The following is a 27,333-nucleotide window of genomic DNA, read 5'->3' as shown; positions in this document are numbered from 1 at the left end:
GTCTTTATTTATAAAGCACTTTATATACAATACAACAACAACAGCTGAAACAAAGTGCTGTACATCAGAGATGAATAAATAAAACATACAAACGTGTGACCTAATAGACCTAAGAACAAACAATAAAACATACAATACAGGCAGAAGGGAACCTGCTGGTATATTATTGGGACCTATTTTATTGTATTAGATTTTCTTTTTATGATTATTACATTGAGTTGTAAGATGTTGCTTTTATTAAAGCTCTTTTAGTCCTAAGATAATAATAATAACCGCGCACACACACACATACAATTACAAATGCAGCTGTAATTAAAGCTGCAATCAGCATGGTGCATCAAAACTCAAACAATGTTTAAATTGTCCATCCGTTGTGAGCTAGTTTAACAATTCATACAGCCAGATACCTTCAGTTTTACACTTTAAAACCTTAACTTGTAGTTTCGTCTCACTGCTTCGTTTTAAATCGTGTCTCCATCCCTGAAAAGGACTCTCACCCTTGAGGGTGAGAGTGTGGTTACATAATCTGGCAAGTTCTTCAGTGTTTATCTGACATGACATGTCAAAAAGTCTGCTTGACTGCACTAATAAAGGTTACAGAGGAAAGTCTGCTACCTGGTGGATGAAAAAGTAGTTGCAGGCTATTATCAATAATGCTACTTTTGTCCATTATGCATCATTTTATATATATATATAAAAATCCTGATTTTCAGTTTAGGTTATTTTCATTGTGCATTACATTTTGTATAATGACAATAAAGAAAAAACTGTTAAAGGTGGTTAATTTGTGATATGCTGCTGCTTTTTCGACGGACTGCCGTGCAAACCGGTTTTGAACCATGTGCCCGTCCTCTACAGGATACAAAAGTGATGGGGAAGACTTTTTAGTCAGCAGTGATATCGCTTTAATCCTTTCTTGCCCCAAATGTCCTTGTTTTTCAAGCACATTATCGGCTTGAGGCGTGGGGGAAAAAACACAGCTTTGTGGCCTCACAGCACTAACACAATCTGGGATGAACACAAGTTGGCACAACTTTGATAATGAAAGCATTAATCTTGGACACAAATACTGCACCAGTGATGGGGAAAGGAGGTTCTAAATGTGTATAAAAGGACAGTGTAAAAATCATCATGTTCTAACTCTTTCTACACTTGTGCAAATTTGCCCTCACATAATTATTTTCAGCCACAGGCAGTTTACTTTTTTCTTTTCTACTTTTTTTAATCTTACTATGTCCCTTTAGGGATTCCATAGATGTAGATGCACAGGAATAGAATGCTTTTAATTTTTTTTTTTTTTTAAATTAAATAATACAATTATATGAAAGAAAAGAGAAAATTAAAAAAGGACAGATTGTTGCTGCTGTTGTTGTTGTTGATGCTGATGACTTATTATAAACTACGGTGTCTCGCTGTGGACAAACCGAACCTCATCATCTCAGGCAGTGCGTGATTACGCGTGACGTCACCGTCAGCTGTTGACTGACCGTTGAAAGCAAACGAGGAGGAAACAGCTGATCGTTGTTGTTTTACAAAGACCTGATACACAAACTGCTTTAATTCGCTTCATCGCGATGAGAGCTCGCTGTTTTTTATTTCTTTCTGTGTCTTTGTACGTAACTAATAAGTCAGTTAGTTAGTTATTTAATTAGTTAGTGAGGATTTTCTCCGGTTGGGTCGTTAGTGGACGCTGATCGTCAATATGGTGAGTTTGTTGTTTGTGAAAGTCACTGGAATCATGCACTTAGTTTGCATCACATGTTTTAAATCGTATATTGGTGGTTTGTTAGATTCTTTGTAGTGTTATCATGGTCCATTTAGTTCTTTGTAACCATGGTAACAATGCATAGAAGAGCTCTGTGATCTTTGGAACGTTATTTTGTTTGGTTTCTGTTGGTAACAAATGTGTGCAGATCTGAAATTATTAATCACTCAGTTTAATTTTGTCATGAATTTGAAATGTATACTTTTTTAAATATGTAAACAAACTATTTGAATGCATTATCTCTGGCTTTGGGAACTACTAGTCTGAGGTTTTATGTCTTAATATTTGAATTGTTTTAAAACGCACCATTATATGTTACTGTACATGTTAAAATGTGTTTTACTAAGGCACCACAAAAAGTCATGATTGTTATTTGACCCCTCAGTTGTTGACTCTTCCCCCCGTTTCCTTGTATTGAAGATGAATGCTTCGAGCAGCAGCCCCAGGAGCAAAGAAAACATTCCCTCTTCCGGCCAGCAGCGCACGGTGCTCGGTGTCCTGTCACAGAATGTGCAGTGTGTTCCATCCGTTGGTCAGGTATGGGACTGATAGTCTGAGGAGAATAAATGAAAGCCGTTTCCTGTTCTGTTTACACTTAATTTGGCAAATTGTTTCATGACAGAGAGGCCAGTTTTCCCGGCACAGTTCGGTCTCGGGCAGCTCCCAGCATGCCAATGCTGTCTTCACCTCCAGTTCCACCTTTGACCTTTATGCCCATGAGTCATGTGAAGTCGTTCTCACAGCTTCTGGTCAAGAAGCGGTGTCGGACAGCTTGGACCTCGATACTGAAATCCCCGTCCTGCAAAGGGAAGACTTGAGACTCCTCTGGGAGTCCATTTCAAGTGAGTATGACCTTCACAAACAGCATCTATCAAGACTTGCATCATAATAATAACAAGACTTCAAATCCTTACAGGCCCATGCCCGGAATCCTCTATGCAATCTGACAAAGACGATTCCATCTCAGTGGAGGTGCTGGGTATGAATGAGTATGCAGAGGACATCCACAAACACCTGAGGGAGAGTGAGGTGAGGATTTACTCAAACAACTGAGTGCACTGAATCCTTTCTGTCGTGTTATTGTGTGTGGTGTATTTGTTTCTCATGCCAGATGAAGTTCATGCCCATGCCGAGCTACTTGGAGAAACACCCAGAGATCACCAACGGCATGCGGGTCGTCCTGGTGGACTGGATGGCCGAGGTGGCTCACGAGTACCACCTATCTTCAGAGACCCTGCATCTCGCCGTCGGCCTCTTGGATCGCTCTCTGTCCTGCACGTCAATGGTGAAACGGAGCAAGCTGCAGCTGGTCGGCACCGCAGCGTTACTGATCGCTTCGTGAGTGCACATTTAGATTTCCTTATATTGTTTTGTGGAACTTCTCTATTAACTCTATTTCACCATAACGTCACACTATTAATGCCATGCACTATAGAACTGTGTTTTCCTGTACAAATACTGTGTCATAAATCTATAAACATACACTTGGCATATATACAGTGTTTAACACATTTTTTTTTTTTTTAAATCTTTCAAACTAAAAGTTATTGTTATTTATTTGGCAAATAACAAACTAAATTCACCTTTTTATACCCAAATTTTAGCTTTTGGGCAGTCTCTGAGAAGTAAAAAATGTAGCATTCAACCACTTAAACTAACTTTTGTGTTCAGGAAATAAATAACTATAATTTCACATCTTAAGAAAAAAAAAAAATAATGTGCTTTACAATTTTTTTTTCAGTTTTTAACAATAATTATATTTTAGCATTAAAAATGTCATTTCGGTTAAACAGCCTTTTCATACCGGTGTATTAACCGTTACAGAAACAGATTTACAGATTTTCATGCTGTTTAGAGCAGCTTTGGATGATGGTCTAATACATTGTTTAAGCACTGTATATATAATATTCACAATAAAACACGCAACTGGATTTTATGCAAAATTATGCCTGTGAAATTATAATAATGTAATTCATTGCGTCATTAACATCTGTGTATTGTGAAAATAAACACAGTTTAGAGTTTTAAAAGGTTGATTCATGGTAACTGATCATTTCATCAAATCCAATGTCCTCGTGACCTTTGACCTTTTGCAGAAAATACGAGGAGATCTGCCCTCCCGAGGTGAGCGACTTCATCTACACCACAGACAACACCTACACGAAGAAGCAGCTGCTTCAAATGGAGCACATTCTCCTGAGGATACTGGTGTTCAGGTTGGCGGTGCCCACCGTAAGACAGTTCCTCCGTCTCTTCACATCCATCCAGGCCATCTGTGCCACCACGGAGAATCTGGCCCTGGTGAGTACATTTTTGGGGGGTTTATGCTCGGTGTGTTTGAACGATGAGGCTCTGAATTTACCTTGATCAACTTTGAATGTTTCCTGCCTCTAGTATGTCGCTGATTTAAGCCTGCTGGAAATAGAACCATTCCTGCACTACTCTCCATCTATAGTTGCAGCCGGAGTTTACTGCCTCGCCTCGTACACTGTCAACAAATCTCTCTGGGTGAGTGCGTATGGTCTCTCTCTTTCTTTTCTTCTCTTTTCATCATGATTAATACTATTATTATTATTTTAGCCAGATTCCTTATCTGCCTTTACTGGCTATACCCTGGCTGAAATTGAGCCCTGCCTCACTGACCTCCACAAGCTGTACCTGAGTGCAGAGAGTTTCCCACACCAGGCCATCAGGGAAAAGTATATGAGTTCAAGGTAAGATATGATATCATTATATTATTATTGTTGTTCATACTGATGTCTTTGGTAGTTTATTTCTCCTTTATGTTCATCAATAATGTTTTGCGCTCTTTGGACACCATAGATGCCGTGAAAGCTATACAATAAAAACAATAATGTATGAGCCTCTGACTCTCAAAGGTTGACTTGTTTTATCGTAAAAATAAAACAAGTATAACTAGAAAAGCACTCAGAGAGCGCAGATATGGCGGAGGTCAACTATATTGTCATGAATAATTACAACAAAAATGAAAAAGTAAACAGTTCTTGAACCATGTGCAGACATCTTTGCCAACATGATGCACTAGCCCCCAAGTCTATTTGTTTACCATAATTTATATACAGAGGTGGAAAGTAACTAAATACATTTACTCAAGTTAGTGTATTGAAGACTTTTTTGTGTATTTTGTATTTTTTAAGTACAATTTAAAATCAGGATTTTGTATTTTACTTGAGTACGTATTGACTCAAGTATTGTACTTAGTTACTTTATAAATCCTATCCGTTACTGAGTAAAAATAAAAATTCAGCACAATGAGGACCTACAGGGTCTTACACCAGAACCAGACGAATGATGATGTGATTATCACCAGCACTGGTGCATGAACATAGATGGCGTGCTCCAAAAGTGACTTAACATCCTGTGTCGCGCCAGGCAGGTGAGCTCCAAAATAGCTTAGGATTAGGAAGTAACTAAGTAACTTTTACTTAAAGTACATTTCAAATGAACTACTTTTTACTTCTACTTGAGTAATATTTCATCAAAGTATTGGTACTTTTACTTGAGTACAATATTTTAGTACTTTTTCCACCTCTGTTTATATAATAATCATAATAATAAGTATTCAGTATGACTGTACCTTTTGTGCGAGTCATCATTTTCCATTTTATTTTACTTCAACCCACAGGTACTGTCGTGCGTCAAAGATTGCTCCACCTGCCTTTTTGCCACAGCTCCACCCTTCGTCTGACACATCTTCCACAGCGTAATTCCACTGAGAACACAACAAACAAAACACATTCCTCTGCCCGTCATAGTCATAGACGTACCAGACTCTTCCAGACATGTTTTTTCTCATACATTTATGCACAACACAGCAATTTCTTTAACAATTAAGACTAATAATACTTAATGTGATATGATATAAAAGTAATGTGATGAAAGAAAATACATTAAAAATCATAAATTACTAAATTAATCAAATAATATATAATTCCATTTAAAACATCACATTTATCTGTAATGTGCTTGTACTTGTAAATAAAGATTTTAATTATTCAACATGCAGCTAATTGATTTTATTTTGAAAGTCCTCTCAAACTTTTGTTTTATTTCACTGGTAAAAGTAGGTCGTGCTGCACCACGGGGAAGACATGCCCCCTTTTCTGTGCGTAACACACCCATTCTCAGGTTCCTCTGGGAGGGGAGGGGAGGGGGGCGTGTCTTGTCCTGTGTCTGTGGCTGCAGCCAACCCGGCAGGTGAGATAGTCGTGAACGCACATCGACAACAATGACAGCACAGAAAAAGTGACTTAAAGAAGTGGATTAAAGACCTATTTATTTGTATTTATTGCTCCTAATTTCGCAGGATATCACATTTCGGTTGAAGGTAAGCCACTTTTATGTTGGTACTGAGCCTTTTTATTTTAGTTATTTATGTATTTTTATTTGTCAGGAAATGTAACAGGCAGCATTCTTGTTGAACACCAAAACAACATATAAATGCATTTATTTAAAGTGTAAAGTCAGAATATATCCTCCTCACACACAGGTCCATAGATCTTGTTGTTCAGGTAAAACCTGATTTGTTGTATTTTTCCGCAAACTTTTAAAGCTGCAAGCAGCGCTTAACATTTCAAAGATTTTTCTGGCATGAACTCATCTACTTCAGAGTCGTTCTCTTCCTTTTCACGCCTGATTTAAGGCTGCAAACATTGGTGACTGTCAGGCACGAACTACACTCTTTCACTGATTGTGTTAACATGGGGGATAATATTTCTCTGAATAAACACTATGAACAATAACCAGATTACAACACCTGGAGCGTCCGGTTATCTTTGCCTTCCCTCTAGACACATGGGAGAACATACAAAACTGCATTCAGGAAGAACCTTGTTCCATCCGAGACTCGAACCCTGGTCCAAAGGCACGATTGCAAAGCTTAACACAAGCGTGCTCAACCACATAAGCCATTTGTCCTTGTGCTTTTTCCCTAACATTTGGAAGACTTTCAATAATACACAATTAAATGCTAATACCAATATGACAAGCAGATGAAATATATAAAGAAAACCAAAAAGTTTTCTCATTCTGATATAGCGCTATGTGTTTGACATTGCCACATGGAGTGGGAGACTGGGGTTTGATTCCCGAGGATCCCAGAGCAAGGCTTTTGTTTTTTGAAAACTGTAGATTCTGGTGAACACCTGACAATAGAGTCGGGAGAGTTTTGAAAAAAATTTGAGGACTTGAAAAACCCTGCCTAACATGGAAAAGTTAAGATAACTGAAAACATGCACCCTATATCTGGACAAATAGCTCATGCTGTTGGCAGATGACTTGGAACCCTGAGATTATGAGTTCAAATCCCACAATTGTGCAAATTTTTCATTTTAATTGAATCATGGCACAGTCAAAGGTCGCCGAAAACATTTACTAGTGTCAGAAACAGTGGCGCAGTTGGTAAGAACTCTGCTCTCAAGTTCTGACGTTGTGGGTTCGATTCTTGTAAAGTACCAAACTTTTTAAAGTCCAACATGCAATTTAAGATTGAAAGGGGACGAAAGGACCCTTATGTGTGTAGAAATCGGTGGTGTAGTGGCTTAGTACTCGGCCAAGATTGAGGTTGATGCTCAGTTCACATGGTTGAAGGTTCGATACCGCGTCGGTTGCGTTGCGTTGCGCGTTGGTTCAATGGTGTGGGGGTGGTGTATCTGTCTGTGTGTGTCTGTCTGTGGTGAGGGGTCACTGGTGAAGGAGATGAGATGTACACGGTGGTCACTGGTGGAAGAAGTGAGATGTGCACGGTGGTGACTGGAGGAGGGGGTGAGGTGTGCACGAAAAATCTGGTTTAGATGAATTTTTTTTTTTTTTTTTTGGTCAGGGTTGCCAGGTTGGGTTTCCACAATACCTGGGGCTGCATGCAGTGATAGGGTTGCCAGGTTGGGTTTCCACAATGGCTGGGGCTGCGTGCAGTGCGCGGGTTGCCAGGTTGGGTTTCCACAATGGCTGGGGCTGCATGCAGTGCGCGGGTTGCCAGGTTGGGTTTCCACAATGGCTGGGGCTGCGTGCAGTGCGCGGGTTGCCAGGTTGGGTTTCCACAACGTCTGGGGCTGTGTGCAGTGCGAGGGTTGCCAGGTTGGGTTCCGTAACGTTTTGGTCCACGGTTTTGGAACCAAACCCGTGGACCAGTTCTACAACTGCCGACTGGAACAACCCGGCAGTTGTAGAACTGAACCTGCGAGACTGACACAAACCCACCATTGTGGCAGGTGCAGCAAGTTCAGTTCTACAACTGCAGGGTCGTTCCAGTCCAGCGGCTTTGGTTCCGTTCCACAACCTGCGGCATTGTTCCAGACCTCAACATGGCAGTCCCTGGTTCCCTAGAGGTGGTAAAGGGTTAGGAGACTTAAAAAAATTTAAAAAAAAAAAATCCTGTTCACTAAAATTGGATTTTTGGGTCCAGGTGTTTGTTCAGTAACTGCTGCTTAAACATGATCAGCACATGAACTGTGTGTGATGAATGTGTGAGCGTCACTAGTTGTCTTGGTTAAAGCGATAGCTCTAAGTGTCACTGTTTAGACAGTGGCTCCTGTTAGCTCCTCCTCCTCTGTGAAGTGCACAGGTTGGAGGACCTCCTACTAAATAGAGAGACAAGGCTTTAGTCTGTTAACATTTCACTTGTACCCAAAGTGTCCTGTCCAATGTGTCATGTGTCTTTTTACTGGTTTACTTTAAGTTGTTTCTTGGTTTTTATTTCTTATTCACGTGAAACATTAGATTTATTTTGTAACCTAACTTAACACTGAATTTAGTTTGAACAATCTTACATTCACATCAGTGTTAATGCGTCCTACAATCATGCTTCTAAAACACCTGGACTGTCTCGCAGAATAGATACTCATACAATACATTTTTGACAGTTTTGATGCTATATTGTATTTTAATTTTTTTTTGACAACATACTATACTAAGACATTTTGACAGTTGTTGTTGACACACTAGACCGGGGCATTTCTTTTTTTTAAACCAACATTCTTTTTATTGTTTTCACAACATAACAAAGGAAGCACAATCATATGCATTGAACAAACATGCTAATTTATTCCAGTTCTTGGTTGGGGATCTGGTTAGTGAGTTAATGGTCTTAATAAAAGAGAAAAAAGGTTATATCAAGAAACATCTCTGTTGTATTATTCACTGGCAAGGGTCACTATTGACATCATGTGCATCTCATCTATTCCTGTTAGATAGTAAATGAATGAGTCCCAAATCTGGTAAAAAAAAAATTGTTGATGGTGTTTTATTGTAGAGGTAATATTTTGTAATGGGAGAGGTGTGGTTGCTCTCAGACAACCATCTATCCACTATTGGTCGTCTGATGTTTTTCCATGAAAGGGCTATAATTCTTTTTGCCAATAATATAAACCTAAAGCGACAAATATTTGTTGGCTATTGGGACTATTTGAATCTGCTCTATTTTTTCTGTAGTTATACATGCTCTCATCGGCCATTTGTATTGCAGTCATTTCAGGTTAGTTCTGATGGAGATGCTCTCTCCATGTCTACAGCCTGTCCACACATGTCTCTGTACATGCATCGACCAGGCACTTATATCATTTAGAAACGATGCCTGTCCCTAAACAAATCATGCTCATTAGTTTTTCTATGATAGACATTGAAGGGATGATTTGATTTTGTTGTGTTCTAATTAAACTTCTCAACTGCAAGCATTTAAAGAAGTGATTACAGGGCATGTTAAATTTAACAGTTATTTCTTCAAATGTCAACAGCAACATACTGGGCTGAAGACAGAGAGAGAGAGAGGATGTATCTACTAGATATTTTTTTTAATTTGAAGCCACACTACAATCATATTATATTACATATAGGGTTTGTTGTATTTTTTTATTTATTTATTTAAATTTTTTGGGGGGCATTTGCGGAATACAGGTATGTTGTAATGTAATGTAATGTGGCCCCCCACATTAAGCTGGAGTTCCTCCATCTCCTTCCAGAGAGGAGCCGGTCTTTGATTAAAGCAAAACAATAACATTCTTAACTGAGCTGCCCGATAATACCAGAGTGGATAAGGACATTTAAGAGTTTATATTTGGGCATTTTTTGAAGCCATACTATACGAGGACATTTTGACAGTTTAAATTTGGGCATTTGTTGATGCCATACTAGACTAGGACATTTTCGACAGTTTAAATTTGGACATTTTCTGATGTCATACTATACTAGAACATTTTTGACAGTTTTTATATCGACTTTTGTGATGCCATACTATAATAGGAAATTTTTGACAGTTTGTATATCCACTTTTTTGATGCCATCCTATAATAGGACATTTTTGACAGTTAAAATGTGGGCATTTTGTGATGCCATTCGATACTAGAACATTTTTGACAGTTTGTAAATCGACTTTTTTGATGTCATACTATAATAGAACATTCTTGACAGTTAAAATGTTAAATTTTTTTAATGACATACTATACTAGAACATTTTTGACAGCTTAAATTTGGGCATTTGTTGATGCCATACTATAATAGTACATTTTCGACAGTTTAAATTTGGACATTTTCTGATGTCATACTATACTAGAACATTTTTGACAGTTTGTATATCGACTTTTGTGATGCCATACTATAATAGGACATGTTTGACAGTTTAAAATTGGAAATTTTTTGTTACCATACTATACTAGGACATTTGACAGTTTAAATGTGGGCATTTTTTGATGTCATACTATACTAGAACATTTTTGACAGTTAAAATTTGGGCATTTTTTGATGCCATACTATAATAGGACATTTTTGACAGTTTAAAATTGGACATTTTTTGATACCATACTATACTAGAACATTTTTGACAGTTAAAATTTGGGCATTTTTTGATGACATACTATACTAGAACATTTTTGACAATTAAAATGTGGGTATTTTGTGATGTCATACTATACTAGAACATTTTTGACAGTTAAAATGTTAACATTTTTTAATGACATACTATACTAGAACATTTTTGACAGCTTAAATTTGGGCATTTTGTGATGCCATACTACAATAGGAAATTTTTGACAGTTTAAAATTGGACATTTTTTGATACCATACTATACTAGAATGTTTGACAGTTTAAATGTGGGCATTTTTTGATGTCATACTATACTAGAACATTTTTGACAGTTAAAATTTGGGCATTTTTTGATGCCATACTATAATAGGACATTTTTGACAGTTTAAAATTGGACATTTTTTGATACCATACTATACTAGGATGTTTGACAGTTTAAATGTGGGCATTTTTTGATGTCATACTATACTAGAACATTTTTGACAGTTAAAATATGGGCATTTTTTGATGACATACTATAATAGAACATTTTTGACAGTTAAAATTGGGGCATTTTTTGATGACATACTATACTAGAACATTTTTGACAGTTTGTATATCGACTTTTTTGATGTCATACTATACTAGAACATTTTTGACAGTTAAAATGTTAACATTTTTTAATGACATAATATACTAGAACATTTTTGACAGCTTAAATTTGGGAATTTTGTGATGCCATATTATAATAGGACATTTTTGACAGTTTAAAATTGGAAATTTTTTGATACCATACTATACTAGGACGTTTGATAGTTAAATGTGGGCATTTTTTGATGCCATACTATAATAGGACATTTTTGACAGTTTAAAATTGGACATTTTTTGATACCATACTATACTAGGATGTTTGACAGTTTAAATGGGCATTTTTTGATGTCATACTATACTAGAACAATTTTGACAGTTAAAAGTTTGGCATTTTTTGATGACATACTATAATAGGACGTTTTTGACGACGCTGAAGTTGGCACCACATTCGCCTCCGGTTCTCTTTAATTTTCTGTTCCACCTTAAAAAGTGCAAGTTTCGGCCACTGGGTGGCAAGCTATTCTGCAGAGCAGTGCTGATCACACAGCTGTTGATGTGGGGGTGTTTTTTTTTTTTTGTTAAAAACACATTTTGACGTTTTTATTGCAACAGTTGCTGACTTTGCAGTGCCACCTAATGGACAAATAAGGTTTCCCGTTGAATGTCTCACCTGATTCGAATACTACAGCTTCTCACCTTTCCAGTGATACCCCATATGTCCATATTTACTGTGGAATTTTGGAGAAGATCCACTTCAAATATCAACATTTTGACGTTTTCATTGCAACACTTGCTGACTTTTCAGTGCCACCTAATGGACAAATAAGGTTTCCCGTTGAATGTCTCACCTGATTCACATACTACACATTCTCACCTTTTCAGTGATGCCCCATATCTCCATATCTACTGTGGAATTTTGGAGAAAATCCACTTCAAATATCAACATTTTGACGTTTTCATTGCAACACTTGCTGACTTTGCAGTGCCACCTAATGGACACATAAGGTTTCCCGTTGAATGTCTCACCTGATTCCCATACTACACATTCTCACCTTTTCAGTGATGCCCCATATGTCCATATTTACTGTGGAAATTTGGAGAAAATCCACTTCAAAAATCAACATTTTGACGTTTTCATTGCAACACTTGCTGACTTTGCAGTGCCACCTAATGGACAAATAAGGTTTCCCGTTGAATGTCTCACCTGATTCACATACTACACCTTCTCACCTTTTCAGTGATGCCCCATATCTCCATATCTACTGTGGAATTTTGGAGAAAATCCACTTCAAATATCAACGTTTTGACGTTTTCATTGCAATAGTTGCTGACTTTGCAGTGCCACCTAATGGCCAAATAAGGTTTCCCGTTGAATGTCTCACCTGATTCACATACTACAGCTTCTCACCTTTCCATTGATGCCCCATATACCCATATTTACTGTGGAATTGAGAAATTCCATTTCAAAAATCAACATTTTGCCATCAAAATGATGATGCACTGCACATGCACAGTTCTGCCCGAAATAGATGCCCGATAAGTGTCCAAAGTGCGTTGCAATATGGCTCCCGAGTGGACGGACTTGCCGAGAAGGACATTGTGCCCCCTAGAGTACGCCTAACGCCCTCTCCCATCTCCGTCCAACATGGTCAGTTGTATACAGCATATTGTTATGGAGCATAGTGATATTATACACGATTGGACAGCTTGGAGTCTTGGAAATCCATGCATGACAATTTATTTTTTTTAATGATTTACATTGTCAAATTAATCTTAATATGTCTCAATTACATTTTATAATAAAATGACCACCCCATTAATAAGTTTTATGTTTTAAAATAAGTTTTTCTTTTATATAAAAAATGTTATGGCCGTTGTAACTCTGTGCCAGCACATCACACATTAATTGAACCTAAGAAACTACAGGGTCTCAGCAATCTAAAGAGGTCAAGCATTTGATGTTAGGCCAATATTAGTGGGAAAGGTGCCCTCAAATTTGTCACAGTACAACGTCGGTGAGGAAAAGTCTAGAAATGGCCCATACAAGATCATGTTAAGCCAGTAGATTTGTTTAAGTGTGGCACATCAGGCAGTGACCATAATGTGGACAATCCACCCCCTACATCATGCTCTTAAGTTACCCCTGAAGAATCGGGTGAGAAATTCAACGGGAAACATTATTTGTCCATTAGGTGCCAGTGCAGTCAGCAACTGTTGCAATAAAAACGTCAAAATGATGTTTTTTGAAATGGAATTTCTCCAAAATTCCACAGTAAATATGGGCATATGGGGCATCAATGGAAAGGTGAGAAGGTGTAGTATGTGAATCAGGTGAGACATTCAACGGGAAACCTTATGTGTCCATTAGGTGGCACTGCAAAGTCAGCAAGTGTTGCAATGAAAACGTCAAAATGTTGATTTTTGAAGTGGATTTTCTCCAAAATTCCACAGTAGATATGGAGATATGGGGTATCACTGAAAAGGTGAGAAGGTGTAGTATGGGAATCAGGTGAGACATTCAACGGGAAACCTTATTTGTCCATTAGGTGGCACTGCAAAGTCAGCAATATCCCCCTCTCAGAACTAAAAAGATATCAAAATTAGTAATGATTAAATATTAAAATGAGTAAATATTATTGAATGCTGTTATTCTAAAGTGTTTATTTTGTGTGTTTTAAATTAATACACACAAATAGATAAATACAAGTGTTTTTATCTATTGTATGTGTATGCACCTGTACATGCTGGAAAGTATTTTTGAAAAAAAACAAAAACAAAAAAAACACCCCAGGCAACAGCCGTGTGCTCTGCAGAATAGCTCGCCACCCAGTGGCCGAAACTTGCATTTTTTAAGGTGGAACGGTAAATTAAAGAGAACCGGAGGCGAATGTGGTGCCAACTTCAGCGTCGTATATTTTTGACAGTTAAAATTAGGGCATTTTTTGATGACATACTATACTAGAACATTTTTGACAGTTTGTATATCGACTTTTTTGATGTCATACTATACTAGAACATTTTTGACAGCTTAAATTTGGGCATTTGTTGATGCCATACTATAATAGGACATTTTCGACAGTTTAAATTTGGACATTTTCTGATGTCATACTATACTAGAACATTTTTGACAGTTTGTATATCGACTTTTGTGATGCCATACTATAATAGGACATTTTTGACAGTTTAAAATTGGAAATTTTTTGATACCATACTATACTAGGACGTTTGACAGTTTAAATGTGGGCATTTTTTGATGTCATACTATAATAGGACATTTTTGACAGTTAAAATTTGGGCATTTTTTGATGACATACTATAATAGGACATTTTTGACAGTTTAAATTTGGAAAATTTTTTAATCACATACTATACGTTTGACAGTTTAAATGTGGGCATTTTTTGATGCCATACTATACTAGGATATTTTTGACAGTTTAAAATTGGACATTTTTTAAATCACATACTATACTAGGACATTTTTGACAGTTTAAATTAGGGCATTTTTTGATACCATACTATAATAGGACACTTTTGACAGTTAAAGGTTGGACATTTTTTGGTAACATACGATAATAAGGAATGTTAGACGGTTTATAGTTGGACAGTTTTTGTTGACATACTATACTAGGACATTATTGACACTATGAAGACATTTTTTGACTCCTACTTAGTGGCTAATTGTGACAGTTGCATTGACAACACACACTTGCAATGGTCAGTCACGCGGAGCAGTGACGTCACATTAGCTGCAGCAGCAGCGGGTATCATCTAAACACCTGTGAACGAATCACTCAGCTCGGATGTTAACAACAGTGAGAACAGAAACACTCAGAAATGTGTGTTTGTATGTCGTTCAGTTACCACATGTTTGTCCCTCGCTGTTCCTCGTCCTCTCTCTGTTGCTTCTCTCATTGAAAGTTCTGACTGATAAATACAAAGTGGAACATTTTAAATACGTCCACACCGAGGGGCGGAGTGGAACGTACCAAGTCACGGAAAGCGCCCTTCATGGCTGCTCAACTGTTGAAAAATTCCCTCCGGTGGACAATTGTGATATTACATGAAGGTGGAACGTTTTAAATACGTCCACACCGAGGGGCGGAGTGGAACGTACCAAGTCACGCAAAGTGTGCCGTGCTCTTCAAGTCAGTGTCGCACATTTATTTATTTATATTATAATAGTTCATGTCCGAATTAAAAAAAACTGTCAGCTGAAAATGTGGTTGGTTAAAAACACTGAGCTGAAACAGAGGAAAAGTCCACACCTGTGTTCATAAGTAACTGCCCTGTGTCATTTTAACTGGCAACAGATAGTTTTTTTGTTGTTGTTGAATTGCACCTTGGGAAATACTGCCACCTGCTGGACGTACCTTTCCCCTTCATATTTTAAACGCTGCTGAAAGGATCCAGTTTTAGTTCTTATATTAAAAGTATCATGATATATATTTTGACAGTTTAGACTTTACTTCTGTTCTGAGTCTGTTTTTACTACTTTTTTCAGGGTCTGAACGGGCACAATTATTTATTGCTTATATAGAGCAAAGAAACGTGAAAATATTCCAATTTAGGAAGCTTAGGAATGCAAACTCATGAACTCAGAAATCAGTCTCTGATTGTGAAAGAGGATTATGAGACATCATTTTCATACATATTAGATACACCACCACAGTAGAGACTTGAGCAGCTACAGGAGATCCAATAAAACCTTTAATTGTTTGGTGTGTTAAAGTTAAAAGGCAGATAAAAGGCAGAATAAATTAAGAGAATGACTTGCTTATTATGTCTAATATGAATTATTTGACTTTATTCTCTTCCCTTTATTCTTCTAAACTCTAATCTTTGTCTCAGCATGGCTGAGCCTGCAGAGCTGCTCATCATCAAGGACCAGTATAAGTTGGCGTACGAGTCCCTGAGTCGTGGGCTGGACGCTGAAGAGAGAGGGGAGGCAGAGAAAGCCCTGGAGTGTTACCGGAAGGGCCGGAAACACCTTTCCCAAGGTGTGGAAGTCCCCACTGAGGGAGAGAGGCAGCAGGGACAGATCTGGGACCAGGCCAGGCAGCTCCAGCAGAGAATGAGGGACACTCTGCGCACTGTCAACGCCCACCTCTCTGACCTCGCAACCTCTCAGCTGACAATAGGAGGCCAGAAGCGGCAACTGTTAAAGGATCTTCCTCCCACTTTTAATCCAGGACTGGCACCCAGCAGTCAGCTCCACCCCAGCATACCTCCCAGGACTGGAACCCAGGACGCAATCCTAACCCCTAAGAGAGCCCCTCCTCGGCCTCCTTCCCCTGCTGCTGCTGCATACGGACTCACATCTCCTGCAGTGGCTCCAGCAGCCATGGCTAACCCAGGGGACCATCCTCCAGCGTACACACCAAAGCCCACCAACGGGCACAGCTGCCTGGCTTATGGTCCTGATGGCCTCTGGTCAGGGAATCAGGCAGAGGCTGGACGCAACGGGAGTGAGCTGCTGTTCATTCCCGCCGGGGTGCAGTTGTTTTTCGTGGCACCAAATGGACAGGTCACGTCCCTGTCTAACCCGGGATACCTGCGCATCATCGCATTTGACAATGACAGCAAGGAGTCTGCTGCTGCTGCTGCTGCTGCTGCTGCTGCTGGACAACCCTCAGCTTGTCTCCATGTAAGTAAAGTCTTACTAATACATATTTGTGTGCTGTGTCAGCACAGCATTTTTGTTGGGTGTTTAGTGTGAACAGAAACCACGTCAATGGAATTAGACCAGTTATACAACCAACTGTGTGAGTCATTCTGTTGTTTTGTCGTCACAAGGGAATTCTGTTTATAAATAATGGCGTTGTCATGGTTATTGTCAACGTAAAGTTTGACAACCCACATACGGTAAATGAGAGCTGTTTCCATGTTTCCTCCTGTATTGATTTATTAACAGATGATTTAAAGGTGCATTATGTAATAAATCTAAAGCAACTGGCCATAAAATCCTCCTAATATGTCACAGAGACTCAGGAATAATGTTCATATAACAAACTGAACTCACCAAAAACAGGAGTACAGCCAAAAAATTTGATATAAAAAAATATAATATTAACATGTTTATGTTTTGAAATCATGTTTTGGCATGTGGCGCCACCTACCGCCGTCTACCAATCATTGCAGTCAGTAGAGTCTCAGCTGCCGAGCGACCACGGGTTGCCAGTTACGTCAAAAAACGTAAAAACCTAAAAGACCTCAGTATTTTGAATTTGAATGTAGTAACCGTTTTTGGCCACATTCTTACAAATGGCACCTTTAAGACTTTAAAGTTAGCCAACACTTAAGTGTAATCTGATTATGTATCAATGTTTTGTTTTGACCAGCCGCAGTAATAATGTATTCTGGCACCTCTACAAAGAATGTACAGTATAATACTGTGTCCGTCTGTCCCATGACCGTGCAGCCGACCACACCAGGCTCTCTTTGTTTTCCCGTCAAAGACAATGGTCCTTTTTAACAGATGAGTCTGCACTTCTGTTGTGTCCTGAACTCTCAACACAGAGGGCTCATTTTGTTTGGTGGCATACCGAACGCATCAAGTCTATGTCTATGCATTACTATCTGTGTGGATGGATGATGGACATTAAGTCCTGATGTGGCAAAATCAGGTGTTTTTCTGTCTGATTTCAAAAACCTGAGGTCCTTGTCGAGAACTGAGGATGTTAAGAAAACACAATTTGATGTATTTTCCCCCACATACAATGATATAAAAAGCAGTATATTATCTTCAAATGTAATGTAGATCAACAGGGCCGGCCCAAGCCTCCATGGGGCCCTAAGCTGCCAATAATAACAATTATTGATCATTCACACACCTACTAAAGTTACTTATTCTACTTACACTTGTAAAACTAAATGTGAGAACTTTTTGTTGCATGGAAGCAGACACCAGGTTTGCAAACTTACAGAAAAATCTTTCAATTAATATTTGGCAAACTCAGCAACTCTCCCTACTGGCGACATAGAGAATCAATACATAAAACCAAACGGTTTATAAATAGAATATTAAGATATTAAGGTCTGAAAATCTAAAAATGTGAACAATCTTTGGGGGGGAATGCAAAATACACTTCTGTAATACAAATTTTACTTTTATATGTTAAAAAACACGGCATTAAATACAATAAACAAATAAATTTCAAACAAATACTTAAATAATAATGTAAATCAACAGAGGCATCTGGAACAAGGTGATAAAAACGGTTTATAAATAAAATATAAAGTGAAATAATCACATCTGACAACTATGTAAAAACTGTGAAAAAGCTTTGGTTAAAAACAGGGAGAAAAATTGTAAATAAACTATAATCCATACTTTTATTTATTTATTTTGCTCTTGGGAGCAGCGAGCTTATGCCTTGGGCCGGCCCTAGATCAACTTCATCCATAGACTGCATATAAAAAGCAAACTCCTAGTGCCATGCATATTTGCTTTAGAGCTCCTCTCAAAGGGAACATAATTTACAAAACTGACACGATGTTAATTGGAGAAGACCTGAAATCACTGACTCAGACCATTAACTCCTCAGGATGTCGTTAACTGAGTGAGAATTAGGCTAATGGTGTCACCCCCTGACGGCTAATTGTTACTTTCCTTATTCTAATCTTGTTTTTCCATGTTTGTTAAGGTGTGCGATTGGCTGTACCCACTGACAGCAAACACTCCGGTGCTGCTGGCCAACTCTGGGATCTTCATGTTCACCGACCCCTTGGCAGTGACCCCAGGATCCTATGTGGGCATCGTGTTGTCCTCTGACCTGCCTGCTGCCTGTCGAGAGCTGTTTCAGGACCTCCTGTCGCAGCTGGCTGATCTCAGGATCCAGGTCTGTCTTTACTGCCTCTATCGACCTAACGAAAGGAATGATTTGCATGATAGTTTCTGACTATTGTCTGTGCCTTTGCTTTCTACTTTGCCCAAACGTTTGCTTCCTGGTGCTCTTGAAACTCAAAACGTATTTTATGATGTTATCAGGCTGTTACAGAACGCATCCTGCTGTTTTTAAATAATACAGTATGTACAAGATTTCCCCCTTCTGCACCTAAGCCAGAAACAGATCAGGGGTTCTCAAAGATGACACCTGATCGTGTGTGTGCACATTTTTAAATGCACCCTCTCAAAAAAAAGCTGTTTTTGTATTTGCCCTGACAGAGTCCTGAGGAGGCGGAGTCAGAGGTCATCAACCTGAGCACCAAAGTGCCCCTTGGTCCAGCTCTAGATCCAGGGCTGACGGAAAAAGCTGGGGAGAAGGAAAAGCCGCTGCTTCCTGGATGGAGTGAAAAGATGGCACAAAAAATCCTGTCAGGTGTGTCTAAAAAAAACCAACACATTTATTCATAGACTGCATACACAGTTTTCCTCTTTCTGCAAAATGACCACTAGAGGGCGGTGTTTAGTGATGCAGCAAAATTCAGTTGTGCACAGAAAATGATGTACAACACATCTTACAGCAATAAATGTCTGTTTTTAGGGGCTACGTGGTTGGGTGAAGGCTTGGTGAAAGGAGCAGACGCCACCAGTCGGGCCATTCACAGAGGAGGAGGAAAGATTCGGGACAACTTAACGCCTGAGGAAACTCCTTCAGAGGTCAGCCCTCGTGTCACCAAGAGTCTGGTGGTGACTAAACAGGCCACAGGGGGTGTCCTGCGAGTCAGCCAGTTCTTAGGTAAGGAACCAAGACGTATTAGAAATCTGTATTGTATGTAATGTATTGATTCTTCACCTTGTGCATTCCTTGTGTATGTTTACAGTTAATGGAGTGAGCACAGTGGCAGGACATGTGGCAGAAAAGATGGCGCCGCATGTGAAGAAACACGGTGCCAAGCTGATCCCAGAATCTTTGAAGAAGCACAAAGAGGGCGAGCCCTCAAACTGGGAAGGAACCAAACATGTGGCAGCCAGCAGTGTACAAGGTCAGTACCCGAGAAAACTGTACATCACAAATGGAATCTACTTGATGGATGAAGATGGGCGTTCAGTCGTGTTATTGCATTTCCATTTACATCCAAACCAGGTTTCTCTACCGTCTGGACGAGTCTAGAGAACGGAGCAAAGCTTGTTGGCAAAAGTGTTCGAGCAGAGACCGTCACAAATGTGACGTACAAGTAAGTGCTGACATTTTCAACACAACATTCCAATCATTAATGATTGTTTGATTGATTTTTATTCTAAATCCGTGTGTTCACTTTCAACAACAGAAAGTCTTGAGGTTGTTGACTCTGTGTCTTTGTTCTCGGTGTGCTGGGGACCTGACCTGCTTTCAAACCCTGTTTCCTTTTTCAGATTTAGGGGCTTAGAGAGTCTGTTTAACATGCCCAGCAACAAATGACTGCACGGGGGAGCAAAGGCAAATACTCAATGCTTTCTTTTAACACTCTTAAACTCTCAGAGCAAGTCAGAAAATAACCCTAAAATAAGACATCATCCAAATTACACGCAATGTCCATATTTTGGGTTATTTTTTGGCGAAGTTTAACTCTCTGGTGTGTGTGTGTTTCCTTGTTAACTGCAGTGTTTGTGTGGTGATGCCATTTGTAACCCCTTTTCCTGGTTTGTAACTAATTAAAATACAACACACCCACAATTTGATGTTTTTTTTTTCTTGAACTCTGGTGTAATATTCCCTACAAATGTATTTCCTCACACCAACCCACCCTTTCCTAATCCCACCATATTGTTCACGGTGAAGGTACGGTGAACCCACAGGCCAAGCCACAGACACAGCTCTCCAGTCAGTGATCAATGTTGGTGTGAGTGCATACAATATTGACAATCTGGGCATCAAAGCGGTGCTCAAGACAACGGGCAAACAGACGGCCAAGGCCATGGTCAAATCTGGGGAAGGACAGACGACGGCAACTGAGGGGAAGGAGGAGCAGAAGAAAGATGACGGACAGATGAAAAAATAGATTCCCATTTCCAACAAGGAAGAGCTTATTTTACAATTTTATATCAGGAGACTAAATTTAATGTGGAATGAAAAACAAAAGGAAAACCCCAAAATACAGAAGTCTCAATATTATTGGACATATGCTTTTTTGGGTGTTAGTATTATAATATTGTCTTATTTTATTTAAATAAAGTGTTTTATTTGGATTCATCTAACAAACACAACCCCAGTATCTATGTCCTTAAACCTTTTACTGAGGTCTACTTTTGACTTATATGTTTAAGGCAATGACTAAATAAACTTTTTTTTAAATGTTCTTATTACCCACTGGGTTCAAGCCACTACCCCGAAGTAACGGAGCATACATGTTTGTATTGGAGTTTGCTTTTTATTTGCATATAATAAAAAATAAATATATTTTCAATACCTTTCATATTTTTTCTTTGCTTTCTGTTTTATTTTGAAGTAGTTCCCTTGAGTGTATCTTATTAAGATTTCACTTCCGGTCCTGGCTTCCCCGTTGATTGCTCGCCCCGCCCAAATGTGTTTCCCCAGTGTCTTGTGTTTGGTCTCACGGGTGTTTCATTTTTGTACCTGTCTCTGTGCTCCCCAGTGTCTTTGTTGGACCACTTTGGCTTGTTTTTTTTCTTCGTTTAATGACACCAACTCCCCCCAGGCACGACGAAACACAAGTAGCTTTCTTGAACTGGTTTAATGAAGTTCCTTCCTCATCAATACCGTGAAAACTGTACAGAACAATATAATCAATAAAGTTAGGTACATTAACACATCATAGAATGTAGCTTAGCCTACAACATGACATAACTATATACATACAAACAATAAAATACCTCGTTGGCTGCATGCCACAATGAGGGAATTGTCCGTGAACGATTGTCCTTGATCCTTGTCTTGACGAACGTGACTTATAAAATGAAACGAAACGATTGCGGGGCTATATGAACGTCCATCCTTGTCAATAACCCGGCGGACGAGCGCAACCGGAAATAGGGTAATCACAGTTCCGGTTTGATCCTTCAAAATAAGTGTCACTCGATAAAACAATATAAAATACAATCTTGTCTCAAACAATTACATGAAATGAAAATAACCACATATATATATTAACAGTATATCAATTAAATAGCAATGAATGCAACATTATGTATACATTTACAGACACATTTTCTGTCTTTTCTGTTCCCGATCCCCCTCCTTTCTTGTCTTCCCCACGCTCTGCTGTTCAAGAGTTCCTGGTTTGCACCCCGTGGTTCTCCTCCATGTTTTTTTTTTTCCGTCGGTTTGACTTTGACCCTTAAATGTAAATTTAATTTATGAGAAACACTTTCTGTTAATTTACTTACCCACAAACTGCATTTTGTGACCCACGGACTCCAAACAAATTGGATTACTACCGCGAAAGGTGAGGTAAAACACACACACACACACAATATATAAAACGGTTAATATAAGACGGTTCCTTGATGCTAAAGCTGTGTGACGCAGGAAAATTAAACCTAAACGTAATTTTGTGAGCAGGAGATTTAACTTTGCATTTAAACCTCCCGCAAAAACTACCTTCTCCGTCATTTCCGGCGCAGACGAAACGGTCGTCTCCATGGAAACCCCTGAGCAGGCACAGTAAACATTTTCTTCAGTGTTATCAGAAACATGAGTGGAGAAAGCGACTACAGCAAACATGACCTGACGCGTTTGCAGGCAGACCTTGAACACGAGAGGGAAATGAAGTGAGTTTGTCCCAAAATAACTAATTTGTCCATCAATAAGATTTAAATTTATATAATACGTTTTTACTGCTGGAAAACTAACATCGTGTGGCTCTTGGTGATAGAGAGATGCTTGAAGATTCAGTGTCTGACCTGCGCAACACCATGTGTGAACTGCAAGGCAGACTTCACAGTGTTGATGGAGAAGGTGAGTACATTGTTGTCGGACATGGTCACGTAAATTCATATATTAATATTATTATTACAAAATATATATTTACATGATGTATAGCTTGAAGGTGCCATATGTAAGAATTTGGCCAAAAATGGTTACTTCATTCAAATTCAAAATACCAAGGTCTTGTAGGTTTCGTTTTCTGACGTAACTGGCAACCCGTGGTTGCTCGGTAGATGAGACTCTACTGACTGCAATGATTGGTAGACGGCGGTAGGTGGCGCCACATGCCAAAACATGATTTCAAAACATAAACATGATTTGCAGTCTGCAAAAGATTTTTTTTTATGCAAATGTTTTGGCTGTACTGTTGTTGTTGGTGAGTTCGGTTTGTTATATGAACATTATTCCTGAGTCTCTGTGACATATGAGGAGGATTTTATGATCAGTTGCAGTAGACTTTGCATTTGCCATGTCTTTCAAATTGTGATTTTTGAGTTGGAGGAATAAAAGCTTAGTTTGTTTCTACCACTGTCACTTTTCTTGGTAATCTGTTTTTGTTCCAGGTAATGAGTGGAAGACGAGGTACGAGACGCAGGTGGAGCTGAATGGACAGTTGGAAAGACAGAGCTCGCTCATTCACGAGAGGCTGGAGGACATGCGAGGCAACCCCATGGGTGAGTTCACAAGCTTTTGTTGTGGTAAATACAGGAACGTCATAAATTTATTAGTTTTTATTGACATGTGTAAACTTAAATCAAGCTCTGATTGAGCAGCTCAGGGTCCAGTATGGTTTATATTCTCTACAGCAAGAGCTTGATCATCTTAAAGGATACATACAGTAGATTTAATTCATTCTCAATCTCATCATTTGAAAGCTACAGTACATTTTTGTGTATTTGAATGGTGGCTGTTTTGTCATCGTCCAGTTATGATCTGCCTCTGATTCTTTGTAGTTTCATTTTAGAATGTAACATTTTTCCTTTGTCTTGTCTCTTAGTTTTCTGTTTTACTTTTGTAGTTTAACCCTTGTCTGTTAAATCTTGCTTTGTCCAGTTTCCTGCTGTTGTGATTACCTGTCCCTATAGGTTTCACCTGTGTCTTGTTGTGTATTCACTCTCCTTGAGCATTTAGGGTCACTCGATTGGTTTCTTTTTGGATCAGTCTTCATTCTCATTAGTATTAATTAACATGTGGAAAAATACTGACTCGTTTAAGCAAGGTGCATTGTTTGCACACTTTGTTGCTCACATACCATCTTTGTTTCTCACAGATCGATTGGCCTCAATCCGCTCCTTTGACGACATGGCAGTAGTAAGTGATCCGTCTTCATTTACTGATGTTTTTATGATTGAAGCACACGTACACACCAGCAGGGAGAGCCAGAGACACAGAATGGAGTGAAGAGAAGGCAGCATCAACACTCTTTCCTCCAACTTACGCAAGGATGAATAAACCCATCACAACACTGTAATCACTGCATTACAAACCATTGGACAGTAATGTGCAATAATTACAGTTTTAACACACACATGAATGCACACCACACCCTGAATGTTGACAAAACACAGTCCAAACATGTATGTGTGTGTGTGTGTGTGTGTCTGTGTGTCTGAAGGCAGAACTAACAGATGCTCATTAGTGTGTCCATGAAGACTGAACTGGAGCTCTGTATTCAGACCGAGTATGTGAGGAGAATATATATCAGCGTTAATTAATGCAATCTATTGTTTATTGAGACCATGTTGTCCAATAATAATTAAGAACATTCACGCCTTCTCTGATATTCTGTAATTGTTGAATACTTGTATATGTTAGGTTGGTTCATATCCTCTGTTTTGTGGAAAAATCTGTCTGCTTTACAATTACTTCTGGAGCAGCTTGCAAAATATGAATATGTAACTGTAGCCATCTGCAACAACAAGTGCACCATCTCCGGAAAACCACCAGCTTCTCATTGAATATGCCCTTTACTCCACTCTACGTTTCACATCTCTGCTCTAATTTGTGATTTGGTTACACTTATTGGCCTAATCTAATCTTGTACACTGACATTCTGTTATGGTTTAATCCCAGCTAATGTCGCAGGTTAACGGATGCACTTCCTTTCCTTGCAGGAAACTCTGCGGCAGCGTGTGAAGCTGCTGAGTGAAGAGAAGTCTGACCTCCAGAGTCAGCTGATGGACTGTCTGCACAGAACTGAGCAGGAGCGAAAGGTGTCGCACTCTGTCTTTGTTGTTGTTGATCGAGCAGTTAGAGATTTTATGTTTATTACTGAGATTCTGTCTCGTCAAGACGAGCAGCTCTCAGGTGATGCATGTGTACCATGATTAGCAAAAGATTGAAAAAGATGTGTTTATTCTTAATCATGCGCTGCTTTGACTGCATTTAGCTTCCTTTGTTTATTGTTCTGCTCAACAACAGGAAATATGTTAGATAAATGCAGGTTTAATCGCAGCATGTGCCACCACTAAATCCATGTAGTAATCTGCTCATTAACATTGCAGACTTCAAGAATACACAGAGCCAGCACTTTAGCCATGAGCAGGCTGATTATACTGACGCCGTCTTTTGTTTTCTCTCAAACGTCAGGCTTTTCATAAGACCAACGATGAGCGACGAGCATATCTTTCTGAAATTGCTAAGGTAAGCGTTCACGCTAATCAACCCTGGCAGGTCAACTGTGTAGCTTTCAAACCAAATCTTTTTTTTTTTTTTACTACAAATTACACAATATTTTATGTATGACACGCTGAAAAACTGCTGCCAAGTTCATCAAAAGGACAGCGCACAGGCAGCTTTTTTACATTCTCATCTAATTATGATTCTCATTCATCCTCTTGAAGCGCTGCTCTCTTGCATTATGTCACAGGTGAGTCCTTGTTAAATTAAAGTTAGTCAAGGACTTTACGCCATATGCTGCAGCAGAACTGTTTCCTTTAGGACTGAGACAATGGCTGCTGCAGGGGGAACTATTCTACATTTATAGCATTTTTAGAAACGCATTTGAAAACATGTGACGGAAGCCCAACACTTACAAAGTGTGTATATGGTATTTTCAAACAAGTAAACATAAGGTTTATGTGTCTGGAGTTCGTGAACTTGCTGTGATCATGAATTATCCACCGCTTCAGCTGTCCTCCACCATTGAAGGCCAAAGAAGGCAGTACTCCACTCAGCCACAGAGGGCAGCAGAGAGCAAACTGAGGAGCTCAGTGAGACACAGCAGGTAAATACACACGGTATTCATGGCATCATAAATATAAACAGAATAACTTTACATTCCCTTTGGTAAGATTTTCTTTCCATATATTTTATTTTCACTTTACACTTTAATCCACCTATAAAATACCATGTACAATATTATTTTACAACATAAATCAGCCTCAAACTGGCATCACTTGTGCAGTAAAAACATGAAACTACTTTTATTAAAACAGAATAATGACTTGCATTGTATGGAAAATCTAGAACTGTCAGAATAAAGTCATGTAACCTGAGATAAACCAAATATTTAACACTCGGGACACGAAATGAGTTTGTGGACCTCCTCAACTCAACTACATTTATTTTGACATATTAGGAGTTAATATTGTGGTAGAGTTTCTGTGGTAACTACTGTGTTTTTGGATTGAGTCATGCTGAAGAAATTGACTCCACATTCAATGTTTTATCTTTTGGCAAACAGAGGAAAGCAGACCAGCAGGAATCCAGAGGCTAATTTGAAAAAAGGAATGGAGAGAGTAGAAGATGGAGGACGAGGAGCACCACATGTGAAAGGTGGAGGAGGAACAGCAGAGGGGCGAGAAGAGGAGAAATCCCAAAGGGGCAGCAGGTTACCCACCCTAAAACACTACCTGGAACACTAACACTAATCGCAGTATAGTTACATTTTCATGGTGTTATTTTATGGTTTACTTTACACGCCCACCACCTTCCTATGGCTTTGTTCACATTTCTCCAAAGCTGATTGTGAAGAAACAATGCAGTTTTTGTATGTAGAGTTTTCTACCCACATACCATGGTTCTAATCCAGTGTTTATTATACAGCTATACACTGAACTCATTGTGTAACTTGTCACATTTATGTTGAAAAACTCAACATTGGAGAGGGTAAAAATGACTTTAGTGAGGTCATCTTCTAATATGGCTGGAGCCTCTTGAGGCAGTTTTTACAAACCACCACCTCCAACTTTCATTACGTAACAAACACCACATCTATTACTTTAGTTGCACAGTAGATACTACGATACACTGTGGGCGGAAGAAATCTTTGTGAAGGAGTTGCGGAGGATGGGTTCACTTTGTCAGCTACATAATTCTTGAGTGGAGACAATATCTCGTGGTTTTTAAAGAGAAAACCAATTGGAAATCATGAT

General features: G+C 38.9%; 3 protein-coding genes across 3 annotated transcripts; all 3 read left to right on the top strand.

Annotated features, from left to right (window-relative positions):
- Positions 1-2,185: 2,185 nt before the first annotated feature.
- Positions 2,186-8,127, top strand: ccna1 (cyclin A1; the record flags this gene model as incomplete). The annotated part of the gene is made up of 11 exons (XM_083910488.1): positions 2,186-2,302; positions 2,388-2,607; positions 2,682-2,794; positions 2,877-3,103; positions 3,862-4,066; positions 4,160-4,273; positions 4,346-4,479; positions 5,159-5,162; positions 5,915-5,983; positions 6,093-6,113; positions 7,996-8,127. 11 exons carry the CDS (start codon positions 2,186-2,188, stop codon positions 8,125-8,127), a joined length of 1,356 nt encoding a protein of 451 aa, XP_083766614.1.
- A 7,872-nt stretch (positions 8,128-15,999) lies between these two features.
- On the top strand, positions 16,000-21,071 carry sparta (spartin a; the record flags this gene model as incomplete). Its single annotated transcript, XM_083910487.1, has 7 exons — positions 16,000-16,794; positions 18,794-18,988; positions 19,315-19,468; positions 19,634-19,828; positions 19,914-20,075; positions 20,177-20,267; positions 20,852-21,071. The coding sequence occupies 7 exons, from the start codon at positions 16,000-16,002 to the stop codon at positions 21,069-21,071; spliced, it is 1,812 nt and encodes a 603-aa protein (XP_083766613.1).
- A 1,652-nt stretch (positions 21,072-22,723) lies between these two features.
- On the top strand, positions 22,724-26,823 carry ccdc169 (coiled-coil domain containing 169; the record flags this gene model as incomplete). Its single annotated transcript, XM_083910485.1, has 8 exons — positions 22,724-22,800; positions 22,905-22,987; positions 23,521-23,631; positions 24,228-24,268; positions 25,072-25,170; positions 25,547-25,600; positions 26,089-26,183; positions 26,643-26,823. The coding sequence occupies 8 exons, from the start codon at positions 22,724-22,726 to the stop codon at positions 26,821-26,823; spliced, it is 741 nt and encodes a 246-aa protein (XP_083766611.1).
- Between the last annotated feature and the right edge of the window lie 510 nt (positions 26,824-27,333).

Source organism: Microchirus variegatus, assembly GCF_963457635.1.
Source record: "Microchirus variegatus genome assembly, chromosome: 2".
Classification (NCBI taxonomy): Eukaryota; Metazoa; Chordata; class Actinopteri; order Pleuronectiformes; family Soleidae; genus Microchirus; species Microchirus variegatus.
Note: the sequence above shows the minus strand (reverse complement) of the source record. Positions and strands in the feature narration are given on the sequence as shown.